General features: G+C 33.4%; 5 protein-coding genes across 6 annotated transcripts; 2 read left to right on the top strand and 3 right to left on the bottom strand.

Moving 5' to 3' along the window:
• Positions 1 to 349: 349 nt before the first annotated feature.
• On the bottom strand, positions 350 to 1,927 carry Bma-pfd-6 (Uncharacterized protein; the record flags this gene model as incomplete). Its single annotated transcript, XM_001897548.2, has 4 exons — positions 350 to 458; positions 905 to 1,029; positions 1,428 to 1,498; positions 1,864 to 1,927. The coding sequence occupies 4 exons, from the start codon at positions 1,925 to 1,927 to the stop codon at positions 350 to 352; spliced, it is 369 nt and encodes a 122-aa protein (XP_001897583.1).
• Positions 1,928 to 3,253: 1,326 nt separating this feature from the next.
• Bma-com-1 (Uncharacterized protein) lies at positions 3,254 to 4,814 on the bottom strand (the record flags this gene model as incomplete). Its single annotated transcript, XM_001897549.1, has 2 exons — positions 3,254 to 3,442; positions 3,627 to 4,814. The coding sequence occupies 2 exons, from the start codon at positions 4,812 to 4,814 to the stop codon at positions 3,254 to 3,256; spliced, it is 1,377 nt and encodes a 458-aa protein (XP_001897584.1).
• A 379-nt stretch (positions 4,815 to 5,193) lies between these two features.
• Positions 5,194 to 14,498, top strand: Bm9789 (Uncharacterized protein; the record flags this gene model as incomplete). Of its 2 annotated transcripts, none has more annotated exons than XM_001897550.1 (16): positions 5,194 to 5,355; positions 5,931 to 6,126; positions 6,882 to 7,057; positions 7,183 to 7,296; positions 7,696 to 7,949; positions 8,392 to 8,580; positions 9,097 to 9,283; positions 9,720 to 9,923; positions 10,521 to 10,664; positions 11,170 to 11,300; positions 11,478 to 11,675; positions 11,930 to 12,176; positions 12,418 to 12,614; positions 12,771 to 12,960; positions 13,393 to 13,539; positions 14,178 to 14,498. In XM_001897550.1, 16 exons carry the CDS (start codon positions 5,194 to 5,196, stop codon positions 14,496 to 14,498), a joined length of 3,057 nt encoding a protein of 1,018 aa, XP_001897585.1. The 2 variants fall into 2 exon arrangements, with proteins under 2 accessions (XP_001897585.1, XP_042930575.1); XM_043074641.1 differs by having other exon boundaries at positions 5,240 to 5,355; positions 5,993 to 6,126.
• Positions 14,499 to 16,078: 1,580 nt separating this feature from the next.
• Positions 16,079 to 16,839, bottom strand: Bma-elo-2.1 (Uncharacterized protein; the record flags this gene model as incomplete). The annotated part of the gene is made up of 2 exons (XM_043074640.1): positions 16,079 to 16,128; positions 16,338 to 16,839. 2 exons carry the CDS (start codon positions 16,837 to 16,839, stop codon positions 16,079 to 16,081), a joined length of 552 nt encoding a protein of 183 aa, XP_042930574.1.
• A 2,648-nt stretch (positions 16,840 to 19,487) lies between these two features.
• Positions 19,488 to 21,832, top strand: Bma-crn-7.1 (Uncharacterized protein; the record flags this gene model as incomplete). The annotated part of the gene is made up of 7 exons (XM_001897580.2): positions 19,488 to 19,588; positions 19,844 to 20,018; positions 20,214 to 20,448; positions 20,562 to 20,762; positions 21,018 to 21,127; positions 21,365 to 21,490; positions 21,725 to 21,832. The coding sequence occupies 7 exons, from the start codon at positions 19,488 to 19,490 to the stop codon at positions 21,830 to 21,832; spliced, it is 1,056 nt and encodes a 351-aa protein (XP_001897615.2).
• Positions 21,833 to 25,246: the final 3,414 nt, after the last annotated feature.

Genomic DNA, 25,246 nt, shown 5'->3' with positions numbered 1-25,246 from the left:
ATTATAGGAAAATTTAGTTAACAGATGTTTATGAAAAAATTTTAGTCCTAATGTACCATGGCGTTAGCGCGAAACGCAACTAGCTCTTTCATGTACCATAACTCCAAAGTGAACTTTTGAATCGTAAAATAATACTCAGATACAAACTTCTCACGGCTCAATTAAGCATCACAGATAATTTACGCTTTAAATATATATTGAGCCGCTAATTCCTGAGCATAAAATCATTGCTTTTCGAAAAGCAATTACTAGTATCGATTCAGAATTTTGATTAAGGATAAAGTTTTATAATCTAAAAAAGCCAACGATAACAACACGTTGAACAAAAATCACTTCAAATACTTTGCAATCATTTAGTCCGGAACCGCTGAGTTACTGCATTTTGTAACCTCATCACTGTTTGCTTCTGATTTTCTTGTTTTGTTGCAGCATCTGCTATCGCTTGTTCTAGTCGACTTCTATAATTTATTTCAGTTGGTAATATGTTAATACAAAACAGCTCGGTATCATAAACAAGTATCAATATTAAGTTTTATATGTTGTCTAAAAATTAATATAATCAATTTTGGACTCTACCAAGTACTTTATCCGTCACTAACTATGAAAAACCTGTGAAATACTTAAATGGACTGTGCGAGAGTGCACAAAAAGAACTTTCCTACGATATGAAACACACATTTTATAGTTTTTCAGACAATACATAAGACTTGATATCTCAAAATAGTACTAATCCATTCCTCTAAAAACATTAAATGCAAATTAAATTTTTGATTTTAATCTACTAAACTAAAGAATTACCAAATTTGTTATTAAACCAATCATTTCTCGTCCGTTATAACTTATAGCTTATCAGATCTAAAATTTATTGCAGTAAACTATGATAGTGAAAATAAAAAAAGCTTACATTTCAGCTATGATATAATCTATACGTTTTTCAACATTTTGTTTTGCTTCGGTAAGATCTTGTTTAAATAGCACTGGTCCAATCAATTTGTATACTGTTGCACCTTCTTCTAGAAGATCAAGCTCCTGAAATGCATAAACTGTGAAGTAATTTTATTCTTGAAATTAGCTTTTAATCCCACAAAATCTCTCAACAAACCTTTTGATTCTGTATTATTTATGGTCTTTTCCTAACATTTATAAAAACGAAACAATTAGATAAAGAAAACATAAATCGATATATGAAGCATGAACATGGCAAAGCTCTATAAAAAAAGAAGAATTAAGCCAATTAAAACAAAAATTGCAAAATATCACACTGACCTTCCATCCCTCTGTCATTCTCCGAAAAAGATATAACGATGTAATCATCATTTAATCCACATATTAGATATGTTATTGATGAATACACCACAAACATATAAAAAACTAAAGCTAGCTAACTGGAAGTTACAAAGAAAATAAGGAAACAAAGGAAAAGTTACAGTTTTCACAAGTTTATTTTCCGTTAACTGTCCCTCAAGTTTTTGTCGATTACGAATATTTTTTTCGCGATCTGTAAATATATATGATAAAAATAAACAATGCTAATCAAAGTGGAATAAACTACTACAATCCAAAAAATTTAATAGCAACAGATATATTAACATGAAGACTCATTAACTTCTGCAAACCGGTCCGTTTTTTCAAAAGTATCTTTTTTGTTGAACGCATCACTTATGAAAAGGGGGATTTCTCACGTCGACGCAGGATATGGTGGTAAACCCCACACTTTAAACTCCATTTTATTTATCAGAATCCATCAGATGTTTCAATTTTCGACAAGAAAAATTATAGAAGTATTCAACAAAACTTTGATTGGAAAATCAGAATAACCGAGCTCTAATAACAAAATAGAAAGAGATTGACGAGAATACTAACCCTTTTCAAAGCGTTTATATTTGGCAAGCTCTTCATCGAATTTATTTATAACAAAATCACCCATCCTGTCTCGAAATCTGAAATACTGAATAGCAAGAGTAAGAGCATTGTAAGAGCATTAAGCCTAATTAAAATTTAGCCAAAATCACCCATCCTGTCTCGAAATCTGAAATACTGAATAGCAAGAGTAAGAGCATTGTAAGAGCATTAAGCCTAATTAAAATTTAGCCTTGAACTTTCTTGGTCATATGCTATAATAGTTAACCTGAAACTCAAAGTACAAATAAGGTCTCCATATAACTAATATTTCAAGCCTCTATTAGCTCCTGCTTAAAAAAAAAAAAAAAAAACATTAAACTTTTGGTCGCACTTTGAAGCGACGTCATGACGCCATAACCTTTAGGGAAAAAATTGTAACCTTCAGATATGTCTGAAAAAAACTTCATAAATAATTAAAATCCGATATTTTGATGAAATTTATACATGTGGAATTTATATATGAAGATAAAAGAGGTAGTTCATAAAAGTTTAGAGTAATAAAATGTGATGGCTCAGCAACAACAAGTAAATTTAAGTAAAGCAAGTAGCATAAAATGTTTTAAAAAGACATCAGGTAAAAAAATCGGATATATTCATAGCTTCTTAATAAAAATTAAAAAATTCCTACTAAATAATTTTAGAAAGAGATGTACACAAAATTGAATTAAAAAACAGAGGTTCGGGCTTCAAAACCACGAGTTTTAAAATTCGACTTTAATAATTCGGAGAAGTTATCAATTAGGAAATCTGATCCAAACAAATTTTTTCAGTAAAAAATAACAGTCAGTAAAGAAAATCACACGCATTTCTTAGATTTCAAGAGGTCTATTGCAGACACCAGGTCTATAATTTTTCGAAACATTAGCTTGATTTATGTCGTATTAAATAAGTAGAATGGAAATGAATACACGGAAAGGATACAATGGACCAGTGAAAAAAAGTGCTTATGAATCATGTGATCAACAATAGCCATTCAAATCAATCAATAAGGCTCCTAAGTTTTTTGAAAAATATTGCTAAGGTAGTTTTACCAGAAAAAACATAACGGTAAAAAGCATTTAAATGCATAACATAAGAATATCCCAGAACAACTATTTAACAAAGTCGGTAATAAAGCCATAAATCTATCAATCCCATTAAAATCTCGAAACTTGGATGTTTCCAAATTTCAACTGATTGGTGACAAGTTCACCAACCAGTGTGGTCATCAGTGCATATATATCAAATGAGGTCATATATGGATGGACTTTCCATATGCAACCACAAAGCTCATCTTACCCAAAAGTTAGATAACAATTCACATTACTCAAAGTATTTATAATGCAAAGAGTCAGCAAAACAAAACCAATTATTAAATGAAAAGTCTACGGCAAGCACGTCTGTTCGGCTTGTATTCCGGATAACGTGTCTTAAGAGCAATCGGTGAAGTGCTTTCAATAATTTGCCCGCGTCGGCGTTGTTCTTCTCTATTTGGCATCCTAACCTCCCAATAATATTCAGGAGTAGATGGTTCCTTTTCAATATCTCTGTGTTTACTAACCTGTAAAAAATACGGATGAATTAAATGCAATATCAAAATCTGTTCCTAAGGATTACAAACCAATCCATATCGATATATCGAAAAAAGTTCTATTCTACCCATCACATTCCTAACGATTATCTTATATCTATGTGGACATGCGATTCTAAGTATATGATGAAATCGAAATAAAATTTTGACTAACTTGATCAATCCGTTTATTACGCTCATGTTGATTTAATCCCAAGGCTTCGTAGTAATCCGCGCAACATGGACAATCGTAGCCATGCAATAAACGTCGTTCAGCTTTTTTCCGTCGAACTTTACCATCATCGTCAAATCGTGAAGTCAGCTCATTGTTCACATATTTCCCATCATTTCGACAAAATGTTGGTGAAGATATCACTTTCATTAGAGAACGTGTATGCTGTGATTCCAGAACAGTATAACAATCAACCACATTACTTCGATTCAGCATTGTTGCAAGTGATACTTGCTTTAGCGTTTCTGCTTTGCGTAATGTTTTAGGAGGAGAAGGAGTAAGCGGGAGAGAAAAATCATCAGATATGGAAGAAATAACATCCAGCTGATCTTCACCTGTTTCTTCTTGACTAGTAGAAGTTACAGGTAAAGTTGGTCCTAATATCATCGAAGAATTTTGCAATACCGTAATTTCTCCAGATATTTGGTTCTCTGAGCATTCTCTAGTGTTGGAGGTTAGTTTTCTGAACTCTCCGGAATTATAGTTTGGGAAGATCAGTTGAATTCCGGCAGAACCTGTTAAAGACTCTGATGAAATCTGCGACGAGCACGAACCACTGACGGTTGTCTCTGCATTCATACTGCTTAATGTTTGCTTGGTGACGGGATCCAGTTTTTTTGGAGAGACATCGAGTTTAATATTCAACCAAGGAGCATATTTATCTGCATTAACCTGTTCCGGTCTCGGTGGTGGTTTGGACCAGTTAATCCAATTATGCAAAGTGCCATTACAGCAGGTTCTTGGTCGTCGCTGCATAAAACTTGTACAAGTCGTCGGTAGTGGTTGAGTGGGAAGAAGAGGTGATCTGTTTTGTGAAGTCTTCTTCGGTGTTATTAAATCGATGATTTCTACGGACTTCGGTGTTTCTGGAATATCATCAGCTGTATCGAAAATATCACGCGGATTACCGCTTTTTTTCAGACCTGTTTCCAACAGTGGTTGACAATTTTCTTGTCCAAATATGGCATCTAGCGAAATTTCGGAAACTTTTTGTGATGCTCCATGATTTTCGACGAGACTGGTTGGCGAAGTAGTAGCACCAAGAAATGAAGTGTCATCCTGTGAATTGGAATTTACCGCGACATCAACAGATTCTGTGTAGGAGGGCAACACTGCCCTAGCAGCATTCATGAATGACGACGATGACAATCAGAAATCTGAATTATTAGAAAAAAGCAGTGACCAATCAATAATTCTTATTCCATTCAGAATGAAAGCATCGCGTTGAACAGCACTGTCCAGTTCACTAAGGAAAAACGAAGGTTAAACCATTGTAGGCCCACTCCTCCCAATGTTTATAAAATCATTAATCCTACCAGCACACAATACCCTTAATCACCTAAACGAAAGTTACCTCTTTCGGTACCAGGGGGTGATTGGTATAGTAATTATCGGGCTTTTGTACTGCTTGTCTTTTAGTTATTTCTTGTTTTTTTTGTTTGGACTTATTCTCTCGTACTCTTTGCTTAACTCATCACTTACTTGTCATGCGAAGATTACAGGACTGGAAATGGTACCAAGCCCAGTACCCCAACCGGTATATGCTGCATTGAAGAATGGCACTTTCATCGATAACATCGATACATTCGATCTTGAACAAATCCAGCCATTCCTGCCATCGCTTTTGCTATCCTCCTTTTCATCGGCTTGCGTATTTTCGGATGAGTCTTTGGTTAGTTGTTTTTTTGAGAACCTTTAAGTGTCGCTTTTTTGAGGAAAACCAAAATTTCATTGTACACTGGGACGATGAAATTTCTTATCAGTAATCCTGAAAAATTTTTGTTCGAAAAAGTCTGTCTTGGAGAATCATGGAAAAAGATGTTTGATAAAGATGGTAAAGAAAAAAGGAAGAGATTGTTTTTTCATTTTTTGCTTGTTCAGGCTTTCGCTTTCAGGTAATTTTTATCCCCACTTAAGACTTCAAAAATTCTGAACAGTTCCTGATTTTAAATTGACGAACCCATGGAAACACAGAATTATTGAACGTTGTTTCTCCTTATCAGCAGTTTAAAGAATAACTGACGAACTAAAAACAGTTACTGTTTCTGTAGTAATTAGTGAGGAAACTAGTGAAACGAATTTGAGCAGACAAATTTATGAGACTGTGAAAGCAAAGTCTCAATCTTTAGAGTAAAAATCGCAATGTTAGTACCATTTTTTTGACACTAGAAAATTTAGTGATTCTTGAATAATATACAATTATTAGAAACTGTTGCCATGAACAATGTATTTTCGGAAATTCTTTAGGATCAGCTTCGACGTCGTTTACTAGAATTTCCTCAGTGCAATTCTTTGTTTCAAATTTTAAGTGCCGACGTTATGGCTGTTGAGAATGATTTAAATAAAGCAACAGTGGAAGATATTGACAGTATTCGTAAAATACCGTTTGAAACCGCACCGCCACAAATGAAACTCAAAATTGTTGCATTTCTACTTGATCGAAGTTAGAACTTTTCTTACTTTCGGTATTCTGATCTTAATCATAAATTCGAGTGGGATGGCTGAACTTTTATGTCAGTTAGTTATATCCATCAAAGCAAGGAAACTACCTACATGACTAATTATATTCAAATAATGTTTCCTGTGCATTGTCAAATATATGTATGTCAAAATATTGCATCGACGAATTGCCATGTTTATTAACTGAACAGAGTTTTTTAATGATGCTTTAGTCTAAAATAACTTTGAACAGAATGCAGTCCTAATAATTGCTGTATCCCACAATTTTTATAATTATAATGATATTGGTATTGGTAATTTTATGAGTATCTGCTAATAGTAGGTATTCGTTAGGTATAAGATAGATTACAATGATCAGGTATCTACTAATGGTAATTTTATGAGAAGTTGGTCTATACTTTCAATTCTTCCTTGCTGATATCTAATTATATTATAAGCTGGCATAGCAGAAAGGGAGAGATACTGATGCTTTATTGGTGATAGCAAAATAGTAATCGGGATATGTAGATGCTAGCAGTTTTGCTACTTATTACTAATTTTTTATTTTTTATTTAGGAAACAGTGTAAAACCATTAACAACTGCTTATTCAGCACTACTTATTCCTCTTTTAGAGATAAGAATGTGGCATGGTGTTTAGTATAATATGAAATTTACTTGGGAGCTCCCGAGTTGATGCAGACGCCAAAAGTTCGCCTAGCTAATATTCCCAGATATGTTTTAAAACGATTATCTTTTAGTTGCTAGAAATATGGATAATGGGACAAATCTGGATATCTTTGAGCAGGAATCAACATTAGAAGAAGTCGTGTGCGCAATGACCGTATGTGCTTTATACATGCCAAATCGCTTCGATCCTGCCTTAATAATTCATCCCTTATTGTCAATACCTAATGCCGTAACTGTGATCACCATGGTAAATGTTAAAAATTGCTTAATGAACATACGGAATTTATAATTCGCTAATATTCAATTACCAGTTTTTGGAAGATGGAATTGGCCTAGTACAATGAAATACAATGATCATTGATTTCTTTGCAGCTAATATGTAATGTCAGCGACTCATTGGAATCCACTGTTGATTACCTATTGAGGGTTCAGTTGCTGGATGATGATAATGTTATCAGTAAAAATAGAAACAACTTATTATTAAAGGTTTGTTGAACATAATGAAACATTTGATGCTCTCTTTTTTTCTGTTCTTCCCCTAGTAAATTTTGAGGAAATTTTATGCAGATGTTTCAAACTATAGTTATATTGCTAATTAATTCACTGTATCCCATAAACAGTAACTTATCATCATCTCATCTAAATCACTGTTAATGGTTGGCCGTAAGTCAATAGTTATGTGCTGTTAGATTATGGTAACATATGTATAGTATCTAAACAGTGTTAAAGCATGATATTTGCAAACCTCTTGTTTCAGAACCTTGGTAGGGAACTCGAGTTAGTTGATCTCATTATCATATTGACTTGATTTTCACATTTTCTAACTTGTAAAACTACTCATATATGTTGTTTGTATATCTCTACTTTAGAATCCTTACATTTCAGCTGCTCTCTATAGATCCATATCTTGTTGAACGAAGCATTTCTCAGCTTCTGGATGCAAACACCTCAAATGGCAATAGTTTGGCCCTAATGTTAATATGTGTTTGTTTAAGCAGCGCTCAGTTGATAAACAATTTACTTTGCGCATTGCTAAATAAGCGTTCCTTGGCTGCCTTTATACATCGATCATCCGACAAACCAGCTGTGAAACTTCTACGGGATCGAATTTCGGAGGCTATAAGTGCATTCTCGTCGAGGTTTGCAGTATTTTCAGTAATTTTAATTTCTTATGAAGCAGATTTGTCACTGACCACGGAATCCTCTTGTACACATTATGACATCCAGAAGCTTCAAGCCAATTTTAAAGAAATTAGAGCAAACTGATGCCAGATTCTCTAAGCTTGATCAGTCGGTGGATGAATTGGATTATTTTAACCATATAAATTGCAAAATTTTTTTTTGGGAGGCTTTTTCCTAGTGCTAAACCATTTGATTGTTCTCTAGTTTTGGGATTGCAATGAATAATCAAAAAGTTTTTTTTTTTTTTTTTTTTTGCTAGCAAAACTTTTGCATGAAAGTTGTTTTCTATTATTTCAATAAATTGAACTGTTCTGTTGTCGTAGAATTTAGTCTTAAAATCTCCAGAAAAAAGCAAAACGAATTTTCGACTCATATAAATTTTAATTTTGACTACTGCAGCACGATCAATGATGGTACTGAAGCCACCTTAGCGCAGTTACTGGCAGTTCTTCGTATTAACGCAGGTATGCGTTTGAGTTATGATGAAACAAATTCGTGGTTGCTGTTTCTCACTCGAACGGATTTGGATGATGATCGATACATAATGACAGCATTATCTGTCATCATTGCTTGTCCACAATTAATACCGTAAGTTCACTACTTTGTTAACATTTTACAACAGTTACTACTTTCAACACCTGTCATATAGAAAGATCAACATTTCCAAATATTGAACTTTATGAACGAGAAGTCTCTGAACAGTCAGCGAAGACATCTTTCTCTTTACTCAACATTATTTATGTCCTGTTTTTGTTCGTTATGATTTTCCTCTCCATTTCTATTTTTCACAAAATTATTTCGCTAACTTTTGGGTTTTAGATAAAAATTTGGGAAGTGGACTCCAAGTTCTCGTCAAAAACACTAAATTAATCATGTAAAAGTGATAATGTCAAAAAGTAAGTAAAGAGTAAATATACAAAAAGTATACATGCAGTCTTCAAAAAGCAGGCTCCTGATTGCGCTACGAATGTCTGGGATCCATATAACTGCTTTTTTTTATTGTGTTCTTCAGTTTTTTGTTATGGAATTATTATGTAGCACAGAAAGAGCGAGTCTATTGCAAAGCTGTGAACTGATCAGTATTTTACCATTGCTTGTTTCAAGGTTGCATCTCGGTGATGAGAAGGAAGTGGAAGCTTCAATTATAGCATTTTTGGATTGGCTCAAGCAACGAGCTTCATCCAGTGCTTCTCCAACACTGCAACAGTTCTTCATTTTGTTATCAATTCATTTACATGCTGCACAAAGTGAACAACTTGCTGTCCTTATTTCTAGTGTTCTTGCTTTCAAGGTACTATTTTAAACATTGTTAATTTTTTATAACTTTGATTATATGCAGTTTTATCAATGCATTTTTAATTCTTCATGCAGTTAACCACTGTGTTTACACTGTGGGAGATGTAAATCTCCACAACTCTAAATAAAAGAGATTTTAAACTTGATTTCGATGCTAGAACAAGAATGAAGAACAATTAATTTGATCGAATCATAAATGTAATAATATTTGATTTTGTCCTTCACCTAGATATTATCTCTGATTTTGCTAGTATTATTTCTATATATACTAAATTATTTCTGGCATAACTGGAGTCAGTTGTTTCTGATTTATATCATTTGGATAATATCTGCACGTTTTTAGCTTGATATTTTCTTCTTGAATCAGCAGTTTTATTTTCTGTTAGATTGTCCAGTATTTTTACACCATTGTTTTTTAAGAAAACTTCCAGGTTACTGTAAATGTACGAAATCTTACAACACTGAAGAATCTATTCTTGCGACATGCTATGACTGAACGTGATATAGCAGAGCGGGCTTCGCAAATGCCCGTCACTCGTTTCCTTAGTTCTCACCACCAGGGATTTCTTCCAGCCCACTGTATAACTCAATTACTTTCAACTAATTCGTTTTCAAAATATTCTGTTCCTATTCAGGTTTGTTCCTAAAAAGATTTCATTATTTTTCATTCTGGAAGTACATTTATAGATTTGCTTCTGAAATCACCCTTTTCTCCCTTTCTGATCGTAATTTAGCAGTGCTTGAAATAGCTAAGTAGACGTGATAGCTTGGCACTGGTGAAAATTCAAATCTGATTTATTTTTAATTTTAATGGTTTGAAAATGACTTATGCTGAATTTATTAGAGTTATGAATGGTTCTATTTTGATTTCCTTAGTAACTGCTGTATTTGCTAATTTGAAGGTGAAACTCTTCCCTATACTTGATCCGAAAAAAGGCGATAGACACTTTTTCTGTAATACATCTTTTATGAAAACTGCAGTAAGGAAAAGCTTGCAAGCTTTTGATGTTTAAGTTTTAGTTTAAACTCTCTGGCTTTCATTTGCAGCCTTTTTTCTTTGTTTTTAAATATCCCATGTTGAGTTCTAATTCAAAATGTGTTCTTAAATTTTATAAAGTTCTTTTTACAACTTCTAACACATGTGTTCATGTGTTAGAAGTTGAATTTTGAATCGTTCTACATTGCGTAATATGCAATATGCAAAATTTTATGTATCTTTTTTTGATGTGTAGGATTGGATTGGTGCACAGATAACAAATTGTGCGACACCGCTACATCCAGTGGTAACAGATTTGCTAAATGCATATGCTGCAAGCTGTTTTGCCGTTGCTGAATTCACTTCTGCTAATCGTCCATTGTCAGAGGACTTCATATTGGTTAGTGGTTAGAACTTTACTTACTTCTAGAATTAGATGAAAATTTAGGGGATATATAATAATGCGAAATTTATTGAAACTCTAAGTTTTCGATCGCAGAAATATTCACTGCTTTGCGAAAATGGCACAAGGATGATCAACATTTTAATGAAACAATATTTTTATGGTTAACGATTTATTAAAGACTAGGAAAATCAAAATGATTCTACTGTTACTAAGTTTTTAAAAGTTTCTATATTAAAAGCTAAATTTTGAATCTATTCTACAATATCGTGTAGAGATGCAAAATTTTAGTAAGAACTAGAGTTGTAATATATGATGTGCTAAACAAGAAGTGTCGTGTAATTTTTGTGAGATCCTGCGAAAATGGAGTTTTTTTTTTTTTTTGGCCACTGAATTTGTTTTTATCAATTAATAAATCTTGTTATAGAGCGAATGGTTGATGTTTTAACTTTTACTGGCACACACAGGAATAATTAATGTTCAGATGAATTGCATTTTCCAGAATTTATTTAATGGCGAAGTTATGGATGAAAGCAAGATGGTACCGCGTTTGCTTACATTTTTCTTTCTTCTTTGTTACCGAAAAAGCTTTGAGAGCCATGCTCAGAAGAGAAGTGTTCAATACTTTTACAGGTATTATTTTTATTTTCCTCCCTCATCATTTGATCAACAAATTCTGTATTGATTTAATGGAAACACTATCATTAGCCAAGCATTTAATCAATGAAGTGCGCATATATAGATGATGCCTGAAATAACTTATTAATCAGATTGTCTGCTTATTATTATATAATAAGCTCCAGATTTTAGTACCAAAGTCGAAAGAGTCATACCTGTGCGGTTGCTGCTAAATGTTGTTGAAACTCGACCGGAGCACTTTCGTGCTATTCGATCGCCATTAGTTTATTTATGCGGCCTCTATTACCCGTATATGCTTCCAACTGTCGATTCATTACTATTATCTGTAGACGATGAATTGAAGAATCCTGAAATCAAAACTACTGCTCGGTGAAACAATTTTCTGTTTATTTTCTTTCAGTCTACTCACTAATACAGCTTTTTAACATGATTCATTTATGTTAAATCATATCTGGAAAAAATTAGGATTAACCAATAAATTGTTTCAAACTTCCAGGAATATGCATTCCTGTAAAAATAGAAATTTGATGAAATGGTAATTTTATCCGTTGTCATACAATTTTACGCAAATTTAGGTGTGTTCATCCTGAGATTACTTTTTACGGAAAGATTTATTGTTACAGGAGAGTCCCATTGTCAACAGGTTTACTATTGAAAGCTTTCAATAGAATTGATGAAAATCCTTCAAATTCTATGCGTTTTATACGTTTGCTGCAAAAAAGCACACTGCGCGAACAGGTACAAGCTATGGACGCTATTATACATGCAATGGTCATTGCTCTCAACCCATGTACACCAGTGGCTTTTGCAAATGGAGCAGTAGCGATTTGGAAACGTCTGGAAAATGTCGTCCCGAGATCACTTTGCGAAGTTTGTCTTCAAAGCTAAGAACAGTATCCTTTGGCATTTTGCTTTTTTTTTTTTTTCTCAAATTTTGATTGATTATATTGTTGAACTTCTTCAACTCGGATTATGCATGAAATGAAGTAATCAGTACTTAAACGAGATGTTCTGATGAATGATGCCAATTACATCGGCGCCTGGACATTAGCTTTCTGTTTTCTTTTTTTTTTTTCTATTTCGACTGCTTATGAGTTTCCAAAAAATTCAGGCTACAGTCTTCGCTTGGTCTGCTGAGGAGTTGAATCATGATATGTTAGTTGAACAACCGTTGTTTTTGTTTCGATGCGATGAACGCCTATTCGAAAATGATATTCTATTCCCATGTTATTTACGTATTCTTTCGTTTTATTTATCCGCAAGTCGCACATACTTATTGCAAAAGCTACAAATCAATCAGATTGGAAGGTATATCACTTGAAAGAAATTTTGGAACCAAAATTTGGCAGAATATTTGTGGTATTATCTTTTTTTTTAATAGTTGTTTATTATTTTTAATAATTAGACTGATCAAGTTTTATTTTCTGTATTTTCAATGATTATTACATCATTTCATTTTTACAGAGATGATCAACGCGTAGAACGGGAAGAGCTTGCCCGCTCATTAATTGGAGCGCAAGATTCGGCAGTTGTACAGATTTTATTAGAAATATGTGGACGTTTCAAGAATATCGTTGTCCATCGCCTTTGCTGCGCACATATCCATCAGATGTTCATTGCCGATCCCGTTCTTTCCAAATTAGTTCATTTCCAGGTTGTTCGTTATTATTTATGATTAAAGCTCTGAAAACTTCTTTTGCTATGAGCTCTATCCATTTGGGCTACTTATGAGTTTCCAACAAAAAATTCAGACTGCAGTCTTTGCTTGGCCGTTTCTTTTTTGATTTTTTTGTTTTCTCATGAACTTTATCTTTAGTCATGAATGCATGACTAAAGATAAAGTATAAGAATGAATGTAAAATTGCAAGTGCGGGATGTAACCAATCATTTCACCTTTATCATTCAGATACTACATATGTTCCGTACTTATAAAATTATTCAAGAAAGCTTTTGTTCTTTCTGCTCACTTAGCTAAATTGAATTTTTTTCTCATATTTTTTGAAAAAGATGCTTTTCTCATATTTGAAAAAAAAGTTTAACTCAAGGAGGATTGAAATCTGAAATTCGAAGTTTCATTGAATTTTAGGGTTATCCCTTGCGATTAATTCCATTAGCTGTACGAGAAATACCATCAATGCATATTTGCCTGGAGTTTGTGCATGAAATCCTAGCATTGGCGGATATTTCGAAACGTATCTTTGCCATTGTTCTTATTGCTGAGCTGGCACAGCAAGTATGTATTTTCTGAATGCAATTTAAATTTGAATTCTGAAGTTTAGTTTAATTTTAAATAGAAGATGGCGGAACATCGATTCTAGAAAATGGATTCAAATTTTCTCTTTTCATTGATATCTGATAAGTATAGGCGAATGGTAAATAATGTATTAATCAGATGTATTGCTGATATTCTTACCATGGGTAGATTAAAATTGCACCTGGGAATCATCAAGGTCAAGAATGTACAGTTTCTAAATGGGGGTAATTCTGGTGTACTGTGGAATTAAATTCGTAAAGTGCATAGATTTCACGTTTTTTATTAGTTTGTTTGATGTATATTTTTATTCTTCACTGTGAATAATCATAAAAAGACGTTTTTCAACTATCTCAATATTTGAGAAACTAAAATGTGAATTATTTGCATTAGATAGATTTCTGTTAAATATTTTTCTGTGTTTAATATTTTTACAGTTTGACGTTTTCGATTCTGTACTATTTTTTGAATTTTTTTCGTAACTGAAATAACTTTTGGATCTTTTGCTCAGATTTTACTGTAACAATAGCATTTATTTCAGAAAATCTCTTAGATTATATTTCGGTGCATCATCTTTATATTGTGCAGCCATAAGCATGACTAATTTTGTCCTTTTCTAGTACAAAATAGAATCATCATTTATTCGTGTGGAACTATTATTGGATGTATTAACAACGTTATCACGTGCCTTGACTACCGATGAAAATTTACGCCTGTTATCAAGAGCTGTACCGTCGTTGGGCCGCATAATGTCGCTATTTCCACAAATATCAGCTGATGTTGCACATCTATTAATACGTATTTCCTCTATTGCCGCGTCACGCATGGCAGTTTCAGCAACCATACTGAAAACTGAATTATGTATGGAGAGACGATTAATCATGCTTGTAAATAATATTCTTTGTGAAACTGTGTCTGATGTGGCTGCCTTTCCCGTGTAGTTTTAATAATATAATATTTGTTAATAACTTTATCGAGTTGTTGACGTATTTTGGAATCTTTAAAGGTTGATATTAAGTAGTTGCTGTATTAGAATTCGGTTAGTGGTTTATTAAATAAGCTAAATGATAAAAGAATGTAAAAGAAAACGATTAATGCTAGTTTCATTTTTATGTACCTTGCATAAATGTTTGTTGATGGTTCTGTAAGCTCAAGGTCGGTACTGTTTTGTGATGCTTTTTATGCTAGCAACTGTATGACCACATATTTTGTATTTCTTTTAAATCTGATTCTGAAACTTCGAGTAAATTTAAGTTGAATGGAAGTTGTACCTTGTTAACGAGCTTTAAACTTGTTTCAAAATATTGCAGATAAGAATAAAAAACGTTTTCCCTTATTGTTCTACGACTTTTTAGTTTTTCCTCATTCATTATACCAAGAAACGGAGTTTGTTTTACAATTATCATGCCTTGTTGGCTAGACAACGTCTCATTCGCTGTTGTGCCAATCTCTCGCCAATTAAAAATATCCAAATCATGCGGTAACTGCTAGCTTTATTTTGAAAAATTGTGATCTGAAAACATTGTCTCAGGCACAGTATTCATAACACTTCCAAGAAATTTGCAAACACGGCATTCCTCTTTTGCTAAGTTTCAAAAATAACAGTAATGAAAAGTAAGAAGGACAGTTGTCGTAGTTTGCTTAAATAATCCGCCAGCCTACATTTTGCAGCTTCATTAGGTTATATGACTCACTCTAAATTGCTTTCATCTCGAATTATTATAGAGTAATGACCACTTTTTTATATCTTGAATTATAATATCCATCCCTTAATTTAATTCCGTTCCCGAATCATAAACTGAGATTGATTGTATGCACCGGAAAGAAAGGTTCGATTCCGCAACTTCACTCATTGTGTCATCCACGAACAATAATTCAGATAGGACGACATATTGTGCATGCGTTTGATTATTTCGGAAAACATAGTGATTACTAAATGAAGCACTGAGTCAAGTAGTTGTAGTTGAGAATGAATCGCCACTCTGTGAAGTGATATTTTTTAAAGCAGAAATCATTAACTTTTGCTGGGATATTCCCCTTCGTACTTTTTTAATATTTTTTTAAATCCTTCAATTTTTTTCAAGTTTTTTGTTTTTAATATTTTGCCATCACGAAAGTGTGAAAGACGGACATTCTTTATCCATTGCTTCTTCAATGGACTTCAAATGATAAATTACCTAGTGAAGAAGAATAAATACATCACTTTGATATCCGTGTCAATCACGTGTAGAATTTAACGCTTCTAAGATTTGTTTTCTCCGCAATTGTAGAATACTGGAAAGAAGCTCTGTGTGACATTCGATATTTTTGCATACCTACAATGGGACACGACATTTACGTCTTCTGATCTGGTATTCAAAATCTGTCTACACTTTTTAATTGAATAGTTTGTTGTGAGAAACTTAGATGCGACCTCAATGACTGCCTTTGAGAGCAATGCAAGTGCTGGAGGATATTGTCCACTATTACTTCACGACACTAAGACTAAGAAAGTAAAACAAATCAAATGATTTTGCAGAAGTCACAGTGCTGGAGAAAACATTGTTGGTTGGGAGTAGGACAATCCAATCCCTGCATGGATCTCAAGGATCTTTGTTCCTTGGCCATACCTACCTTTTATTGGCCAGAATCTACAGAAATTTGCTACAATGAAGAAATATCTTAGAAGACATAATCTCTACCAATGCTATCTTTTCTGTATTTGTTGGCGTAAAATGAAACGAAGAGAATGAAAAAGGACGAATAGATTAGAATGCATAGCCCACTGTAGCTTGTCTCACACTTCTTTCTGGCATTTATAAATTGGCGTATTTTGATAAGACCAAACAAGCAAATGGGAAACTGTGCCATCTGGATTCCGTTGATTACACGTGCGCTGCATGTACGACGTTTCCAAATACAACTTTGAGCTGCCAGGTAAGAGTAAAGTGCGGAATGAGCAGCAAGATTGGTGGTAGCAATCCAACGAGCCACAGCACCGATACGCTGATAAGCGCAGATCATCGAAATGGAAACAACGATGTGATGAGCCACGTGAAGATGATTCGTTTTACGACCATCCAATATCAAAAGTACGGTGTCCAATAATTCCCACATCTTGCTGATGTGAAATGTGAATATTGCCTTTCCCGACCTTGGGTTCTTGTAAAGGTCAGCATTTAGACATAAACTTGAGTAGAAGCCTTGACGAAAAGAACTTAGGAAATCAGGTAATAAGGCAAGAAGCAGGACAATATCCGCCAACGCATTAAAGGCGTTCCAACAAAAAATGATCGTTGCCATGCCTTGGCTTCTTCTGCCTTTACAAATTGGCCGCACACTAATAACAAATAACGCGTACGCAACTATGAGAAACGTAAAAAGAGGACGGTATTGTTGCATCCACTCCATCGACAACTGCGCGTCATAATGCAGTCGTTTTCTGTCCATATTTTAATTAGTGTGAGTGAGGAGCTGGCGACAATATCTATTGGAATGGAGGGAACGAACTGCGCCGATTGGTACGCCCTCCATAATTACAATGCGCTGTTGGCCGCATGCGACTTCTATTAATTTAAATACATGTAAATGAGTAAAATGCGATGATTAACTTCAATGACAAAGGATTAACACAAGGAAGCGAGCACTGTTGGACCCTAATGAAACTCGTTGAGCCTAACGCATTGAATGTTCATTGTAATATCCCCACTGACCACCAGCAACACAAAGGTTATCGATCTAGAAGGTCATGGTCAGATTTTCTTTTCTTTGGTTCGTTAGATGAACTTTAGAAACATAACTGATTCAGTAGGATGTTTGGCTCAATTTAGCTCAGTGTGACTGAAATAGGAGTAATGAAGTGAAAAGTTAAAATATTTCTTTGTTACTGTTAATAAAATTTTACTGATATTGCGACAGAAGCATATGCCTAAAAGGGAAGAATTTGAAAGGGAAAGTTACAGTTACAAATATTTCGATTTTTTTCTCTTTTTGAAAAGACAAAGAAGACAATGTCTTAAAAATCTTTTTGCTGTCACACTTAATTAATCGGAATTCGGGTAATACAAAGATGAAATTTCGAGCTCAGTAATGAGTAATCAAATCGATTGCTTATTTTTCTTCTAAGTTTAAAATGATGCAACAAAAATTTTAAAAAACATTTTACATTACAGGGAAGCTTTAAAGTATATTTTTTGAAAATTATACATGCTGAGAGATTTAAGTAACTATCGATCTATAGTTGGCATTTTTCATTTGTATTTGTTAAATGCCGTAAATTAAAATTAACTCAGTAATGATTTCTTTGTCCGGGACTTCATAGTGTAATGCCGTATTAGCACTCGTCTCGGAAGAATTATTACGTAAGATAAGTTGAGTAAATAGACATATAGTTGGAATCAACAAATAGAAACTTCCCACTATTTGGAAAAATATATTCTTACCAAACAAATATAAATATCACCGTATCGAGCGGTTCATCTGTTCGCAATTTTGCATATTTAAACAGATGCTTTGAAATTAAAAAGCATATCATGGGAAATGATTTAATTTTTCACCATATTAATTTCAGTTTACTTATCAAAGAAGGATCTACGTGAATTTCGTTTTTGTTTGATCCACCCGTCAGTAAACAAACACAGCAGCAAAGCAATAAAATAACGGAATAATTTATTAAATGAGTTCTCATGCCAGCACTTAGTAATTGTTGCTTTTCCATTAATTGTTCATAAGATGATATACCGTTAGAATTTCTCGGATTATAAAATATATTTTCATAAATTTTGAATGTTGCGACACATTTTTAACTTTAATTTCTTTTTCTGACATATTTATGAAAGACGGAACAAAATTTATAAAATTTTGTTTCTACTTTTATTGGTTAGTTTAATGTGGTTAAAACTTAGAAAATGAATTGATACTTAAACATAAACACTGTGTATGAAGTGAATATGATACTCTAATTAAAATGAATGCCATTGTCAGGGTTGTTTGATGTTATTTTCTTTTTTGTACATTTCAAAAGAGCGGTCGAAATGTCTTCCAATCAGAACCTTTAATGAAGTATCGAATATAAAATGTTTTCTATGGGTGCCCACCTCTGTTCGTGAAAATAACATTTAGTTCTTAATTTTACATTGCAAGTCCTAATTTCTTCAATCGTTCAAAAAAATTAACAAGAAAAAGTTGTTGACGGAGATGAAGGCACAAACTTCTGAATATTGCTTATTGAATGATTTGGAAACTTCTAGTTATTATCAGTGCAACCGCTTAAGGTATTTTTGTTTGTGAATCCTTGAAATTGCGAAAGATCACTGAAATGCCTTCAAAAGTGTTAACGCTGATGTAACTACTAATAAGGATGATGAGGTGTCATTAAGGAAAAGAAAACGAGCAGATGAAATGATTTTTAAGAAGAAAATTAATGAATGCTTTAGTGATGATGATATGACCTAAATTATTGATATGCTAATAAGAGAGATATGCACATATCAGCTGGATTCTCAGCAGTGATACAACCGAAAAACAAAATGGTTCATTCGTTAAGCTTTCAAGATCAAAGTTTTTTTTTCCCAATTGCACTGTCAAATTAATTAGATCTTGTTATCAAATGCTAAAAAATAAATCGAATTACCTTCGATGTTGTTGCTATTTCATGTACTCTACTCACTACTTAATAACGAACAATTTTCAAAGCTAATAACATTCTGCTGATGATATGATCAGAAAAATTAGGTGTAAGATGAATGGAAAATGTCACACTAGAATTATTTATAAGTTTCAATCGTATTCCGTCAAATAAATACTTTACGGAGCCTTTTGCTCCCATCGTTTCGGCTTTCTCTGCCACATATTTCTAAAAAATTTTTATCTGTTTAAACTAAACATTGCCATCATAAAAACACGCCATAATAGCCCTTATTAATATTTAAAATTTCTGTATTCAGAACAAAATGATTTTCAAAATGATTAGACTGTTAATGATAGTTGCAATGAACGATATTATAATGGCTCAATTTTCCTGCAAGAATCGTAACGGAAAATCTGTTGATTGGTTTGTTTTCGTCCCCTTAAAAGAACTTTCTTTTGCACTTTCATCAGCGAACTGATTAATTAATTAACAAATCAGTTGTTATTAGATTTACCAATTTTTTATTAGTTTACATTTATGCTTAACAACACCAAAAAAATTGATACGATTGCTGATTTGAATTTAGTACTAAGTAACATCCTCGGATGCCAGCCTTGTGAGGATGCAGTGATTCTGAAGAGAGCAAAGAATATTGCTAGGATTTGAAAGGATATTCAGGTTCGTCGGATATAAACAGCCCAAAAAGGCATCACAGACATATCCGGGTGTAACATTTCATTACGCTGATAATGATTCCAAAGAATGGGGTCCAGCAGAAAATTTGAAATCACCAAAGAATGCTATTGCTGTAACGCTTAAACAATATTATGATAATAAGAATAACAAAAAAAAGGTCTTCTTTGATTTACAACAATAGAAATGTTGGAAGTCTAAGAAAGAAAGTTTTCAAGTTTCTCTTGGCCGTCTTGAAATTATTTCCAAAAATTGCTTGTCTACCGAACCTTTAGAAAAATTTAACTTTATAACTGTTATCATACAACAATACGAGTTAATATTATTGTATCAATATTACAATTATCACTTACAGGAATTATTTTATCTCTTTTACAATGACCAAGCACCAGTTAACGAAAAAAAAAGTCATCTAAACCGCGCGCATGCAAAAGGGGTCGCTGTTTTCGGTAACACATCCGGTTTCTGGCTTGTTCATAGTGTACCTAAATTTCCTTCACTTAAACGCTATTCATATGCTGAGAACGGTCAAACTTATGGGCAGTCATTTCTGTGTGTCACATTGAAAACAACATCCATCAAAGTATTTGGTAAGTAATTACTTTAAAGGATTTAATTGTTCTGAGGTAATTTAACTTATTCATTTAAATGATTGGACGCAAGTAGAGTTATAATTGGGAATTATCTAATTTCGAGAATTTAGCGAATGCGATGAGATATATCTATCCGGAAGTGTACGGTATCACTGTGCCCAGAAATTTCTTGAATAGATTCCCATTGTTGGAAGATCTGAAAGAGTTAAAAAAGAAAAGAATTTCCAATATGTCATCGTTGCTTCAGAACTTTAAGTCGAATGGTAATGTGGATTTCTTTGCTTTCTCAAAGACTGGAAAATATAACAAAGGTATAGCTTTGCAATTCGTTTCAGATATCTTTGAATAAATGCAGACTATAAAAAGAAAGAAAAACATCAAGAATATCTTGAAATTTCTGAAAGAGAAAAAAGTTTGGAAAGAAAAAAGCACATGAGAAACCTCAGGAAGATAAGTGAAAAATCTCAAATGACTAAACCTTCTTGGATTTAAACCTTTAACTAACAATAAAAGCTAAAAAGTTGTTATAAATTGAGTTAATCTTTATTTGAATTTGATTTGTTCAGATCTTTATTTGGATTTGATTGCAAAAGAAATGAATGTATCACTTTTTGCTGAGACATGGATGAACGGTGCTGCAAAAGACTTAAATTCGGAATGCACTACTAAATATAAAGTAAGCTCAGAAATTACATTTTCACTTAGATTTCAAAAATTAAATTTCATCTAACTTTGACTCTACGAATAGAATCCACAACTTAGATTTTCGACTTCCGAATTTAAGCGACTCACTCAACATTCCTTTAAAGAAATGACGTTGTAAGAATACTACGACAAGTTCTGAGAAAATTATATAATAATAGAAAATCAAATACGCATATTATCTTCTATTAATTTCCATCAATTACCTTAGGTAATAAATGTCAAGGAATTGAATGTCGCGGGTGACAAATTTGCCAGCAACAGAGATCATTCAAAGTGGGCCATTGCCGAAAACAAGACAAAACCACTTGTATGCATTGGTGACATTAACAGGCAGGTAAGTATGGGATTTTGGATGGAATGTAAGTCTCAAGCTGCCCTTGCGAGAAAGGTTCAATTGCAAGATGAGCTCTTATCACAAGTATAATTTTGGATTTCAGAATTTTCAGGAGGGAATAAATCACAATAAAGTGGGGAACTGATAAGCAATTTTTAACAGAATCCTCGCAACATTCTTCAATTGGATCAGTGCAAATAATTTTAAAAAATCAGCAAAATGTTCTTTTTCTAGGAATCACAGAAAAAGCGAGGAGGTGGAGCAGTATGCTTATTGAATAAGAATATTTGGAATTTATATAATAAATCAATTACCGATGTAGAAAGTTGTAAAGTTAAATGAGGGAAGTGGGCAGGACTTCTCGTTTTTTTATTTTGTCATGAAACGGAAACTGGCTGGTATCTGAATCGAATAAATAATTAGATCGAAACAATCTTTGTTGCAGTTGAAAGCATTCCCATAACTTTGTTTATTCTCCATTTCGCTTCTTTTTATTTGTCAATATGTGAATGGAAAACAAATGGAACTGTAAAGAAATTAACTTGAAAAGTTAAAATATCACTTTTTCATAAACTGAGAATTTGAATCACTTCGAAGGAACAGCAATTAGCTGCTACGACTCATTTTATTAATTGTCGTAAGTATTTCATGTCATTCTTTTTATATTTTTTTGGTGTCAAAAATAACAGTACCTTAATGTCTTTTTCATTATTTTCTAAACTGGATTAAAAACTTTCATTCTCTTCTAGAATATTTTTTGGTTCCGGTTTCACTATATGAACAAAATGAGATCACTGAAACGTTTACTTTTATCAGTCGTTACTGTCCCTTAATGAATGATTCTAATAATCATAAGATATTAGCATTGATAATTAGCTGATAACTGTGATTTCACACAGGAAACAAACTAAAAGAATGAAAGCTATAAAAGCGAAAAAACGATACACCAACAAATCAGAAGGACACAATTTGTTTAAAAAATTACTTAGTGGTTGCACTTCAATGAAAAGTGTTTAAATATTTTCGGATTGTTATTAATTTCGAAAATCCCACATGGAATGGCAAAGAATAAACAAAAATTAAGTCGTAGTTTTGTTTTTTGATAAATGTAATTAAATAATGGAGGGGGTAATTATTCAAAATTGATTGCTATAACAATTAGTTTCTCCAAAATAATAGCTGACAGTTATACGTAACGGGTACAGTGACGTCATGTGGTGAAAATGATGATATGTTATGTGATCACGATGATATGTTACGTGATGAGGATAATCTACATGTCACTAAATTAAAGCTAAGCATCTTTTGTTAATACAAAAAATCTGCAAACCATTACAGGACATTATTAATTAAACGGTAGCCAAAGCAAAACAGTACAAACAATAAGGAATTACAGGACAATAAAAGTTCCTCATTTTTAAAGAGAAATTTCAATATTATCAGATCTTATCTCCAATTTGTGTATGAGCATCATGTTTCGATATCAGACTATAGGAAAGCTGAGAGCTACCTATAATCTGCTCAACATCGATATCAGAGTAGAAGTTGACAGATGGTGTAAGGAATGAACCCGGCACGGTTGGCTCGTAATAATCGTATTCCAAATCGTGATCGGTATTAAATGAAAGTGATGAGTGCTCGTCGTTACGTGGTGTAATTTGTGGTGAATTAGTTGTTCGAGACCATCGTAAACCTGGAATAGAGACAAGATACCAAAATGTTTAATGTTTAATAGCCTTAACAGAACAGGATGTATTTTTCCATAACACTTAAAGTAATCACTGACTTTCAGGAACATTTAAACTTTATTTCTTTTAATCTTGAAAATTCTGAGTTTAAAAATTTTATTGGTGATGGCATAACAAACTCTGACTTTTCGTAAATTTTAACCTTTCTCGCGGGGGAAACGTGGAGTCGATGATGCCGAAAGCTGTATACCGATAGAACGTTTCGTGACGATGGTTCTGTTTGATCTGATTTCTGTAGTGTCTGTTTGTCCGGATTGTACCATACTCACATCAGGCCTGAAATAAATTTTAGTGAGCATAAAATCTATCGACAAGGCACATTTTGTCACAAAAATATCACTGTAAGCTACAGGTGCAGTTAGTAGTTATTCGACTAGACATATTTGACTAGTGAAGAAGGTGAAATTCCTGACTAAAAAGATACCTGGGTTCGTCCAACGAATTACCGATGCTTAATTGTTGATTTCGCTTCCATTTTGTTTTTCGAATAACCGATATGGTAGAATAGGAGCACAGAAGTGGCGGAAGAGATATAATTAAAATAATGAATAGACTTGATAGGAGGAATGACAAATCACGATGACAAAACATGCAGGAATGTGACAATGTCAGTGTTGTAATTGATGACAGCATATGATCGGTTGCTGCAATAAAGCAAACTGAATATAAATCCTGCAGTCGATCTAAAATACAAACTTGTATCCGTGGAATATTGTCTGATGGAGACGAGTTAGCCGTCATTGAGATTTCCTATGGGAGATGTCGTGTTCATGTCTTATGTTCAAAGTGGAAGTAAGACAATGCTGGGAGACACCTGCTAACCGAAGTGGTAATTCAGCTCGTAAACAAGCACACTCCGATGAATTCAGTATCAGTGAATTATGCACCCATCACCAGTTTTCCAAAAAGGCCATAGTAAAACTTCGCATTTATGAAATTTGGGGATTTTTTAGGTTGAATTCCAGAATTTGACTAATTTTTGTATTTATGAATTATTTTACGATGCTGCAGAATAGAATAACGACTAACCATTCTTCCATTCAAAGCCTATTTCTATACCCGAGTTGATATTTGATGAGCTATTCATTTTCAGAAGTGAAATAACGAAGTAATCTTTGGAAGTGAACTGTAAACTGCTTTTATGAGCATGGCTGCTTATTACGGAATCATAAATTAACTCCTGAAAATAACAATTGACGTCAAAATCTTCAACAACAGGGAATTTCATGATTCTATGATGAGAATGAACCTCTTTTGTTAAACCGCGATAAATTGCAAGTCTAAATTGATTGGTAGTCGCGTCGTGTTTTAATTTCAGATACAGAAATCTTCCGTGAGATTTCAACGTCCAATCTGTGATTTCCTCGCACGTTCGAGCAAAAAATCTTCCAGCCGTATGATTAATTAGGCATCCACAGGAGCATAATGTGTCGTTTACAGTAATTATCATGGCTTTCGATTCTGGAAAGCATCCGGTTTCAATGGATAATTCTGTCTTGCTTCATGTTAGTGGAATTAGTGTTTGAGGAAAAGTATTAGAAATTTTACCTGTGCAATTGCGCGTATCGCAACTCAAAGATTCCACGAAACTTCCTCTGCATAAATTTCCGCCATTTTGAGGAATGGGCGAGTCGCATAAGCGCCATCGTCGTTGTAGCCCACGTCCACAACTCACGGAGCACAAGCTCCATGCAGACCAATTTCGCCAGCCACCTTCCACCTGTCCTACTGAAATGTTATAATAGTTTAGAAACAAAACACAGAAACTGCATAAGGTATTCAGCAAAGTACAACGAACTATTTAAGACCAAAGATACTACTCTCATATAGCCACTGCAATAATTCCTATAACGTTATCGATGTCTGTGCTCGGAAACTTCAAACGAATCTCAGACCGCACCGAATACTTTCGAGATTGCTTGCTGGTATATATTAAAATAATATGCACTCATACAATCAGTCTTCATTTCTCTGTGTTTCTAATGAATAGTAATCACTGTCAAGGCTT

This window comes from Brugia malayi, assembly GCF_000002995.4.
Source record: "Brugia malayi strain FR3 genome assembly, contig: Bm_v4_ChrX_scaffold_001, whole genome shotgun sequence".
Lineage (NCBI taxonomy): Eukaryota > Metazoa > Nematoda > Chromadorea > Rhabditida > Onchocercidae > Brugia > Brugia malayi.
The sequence above is the reverse complement of the archived record's forward strand: the minus strand, read 5'-3'. Positions and strand labels throughout refer to the sequence as shown.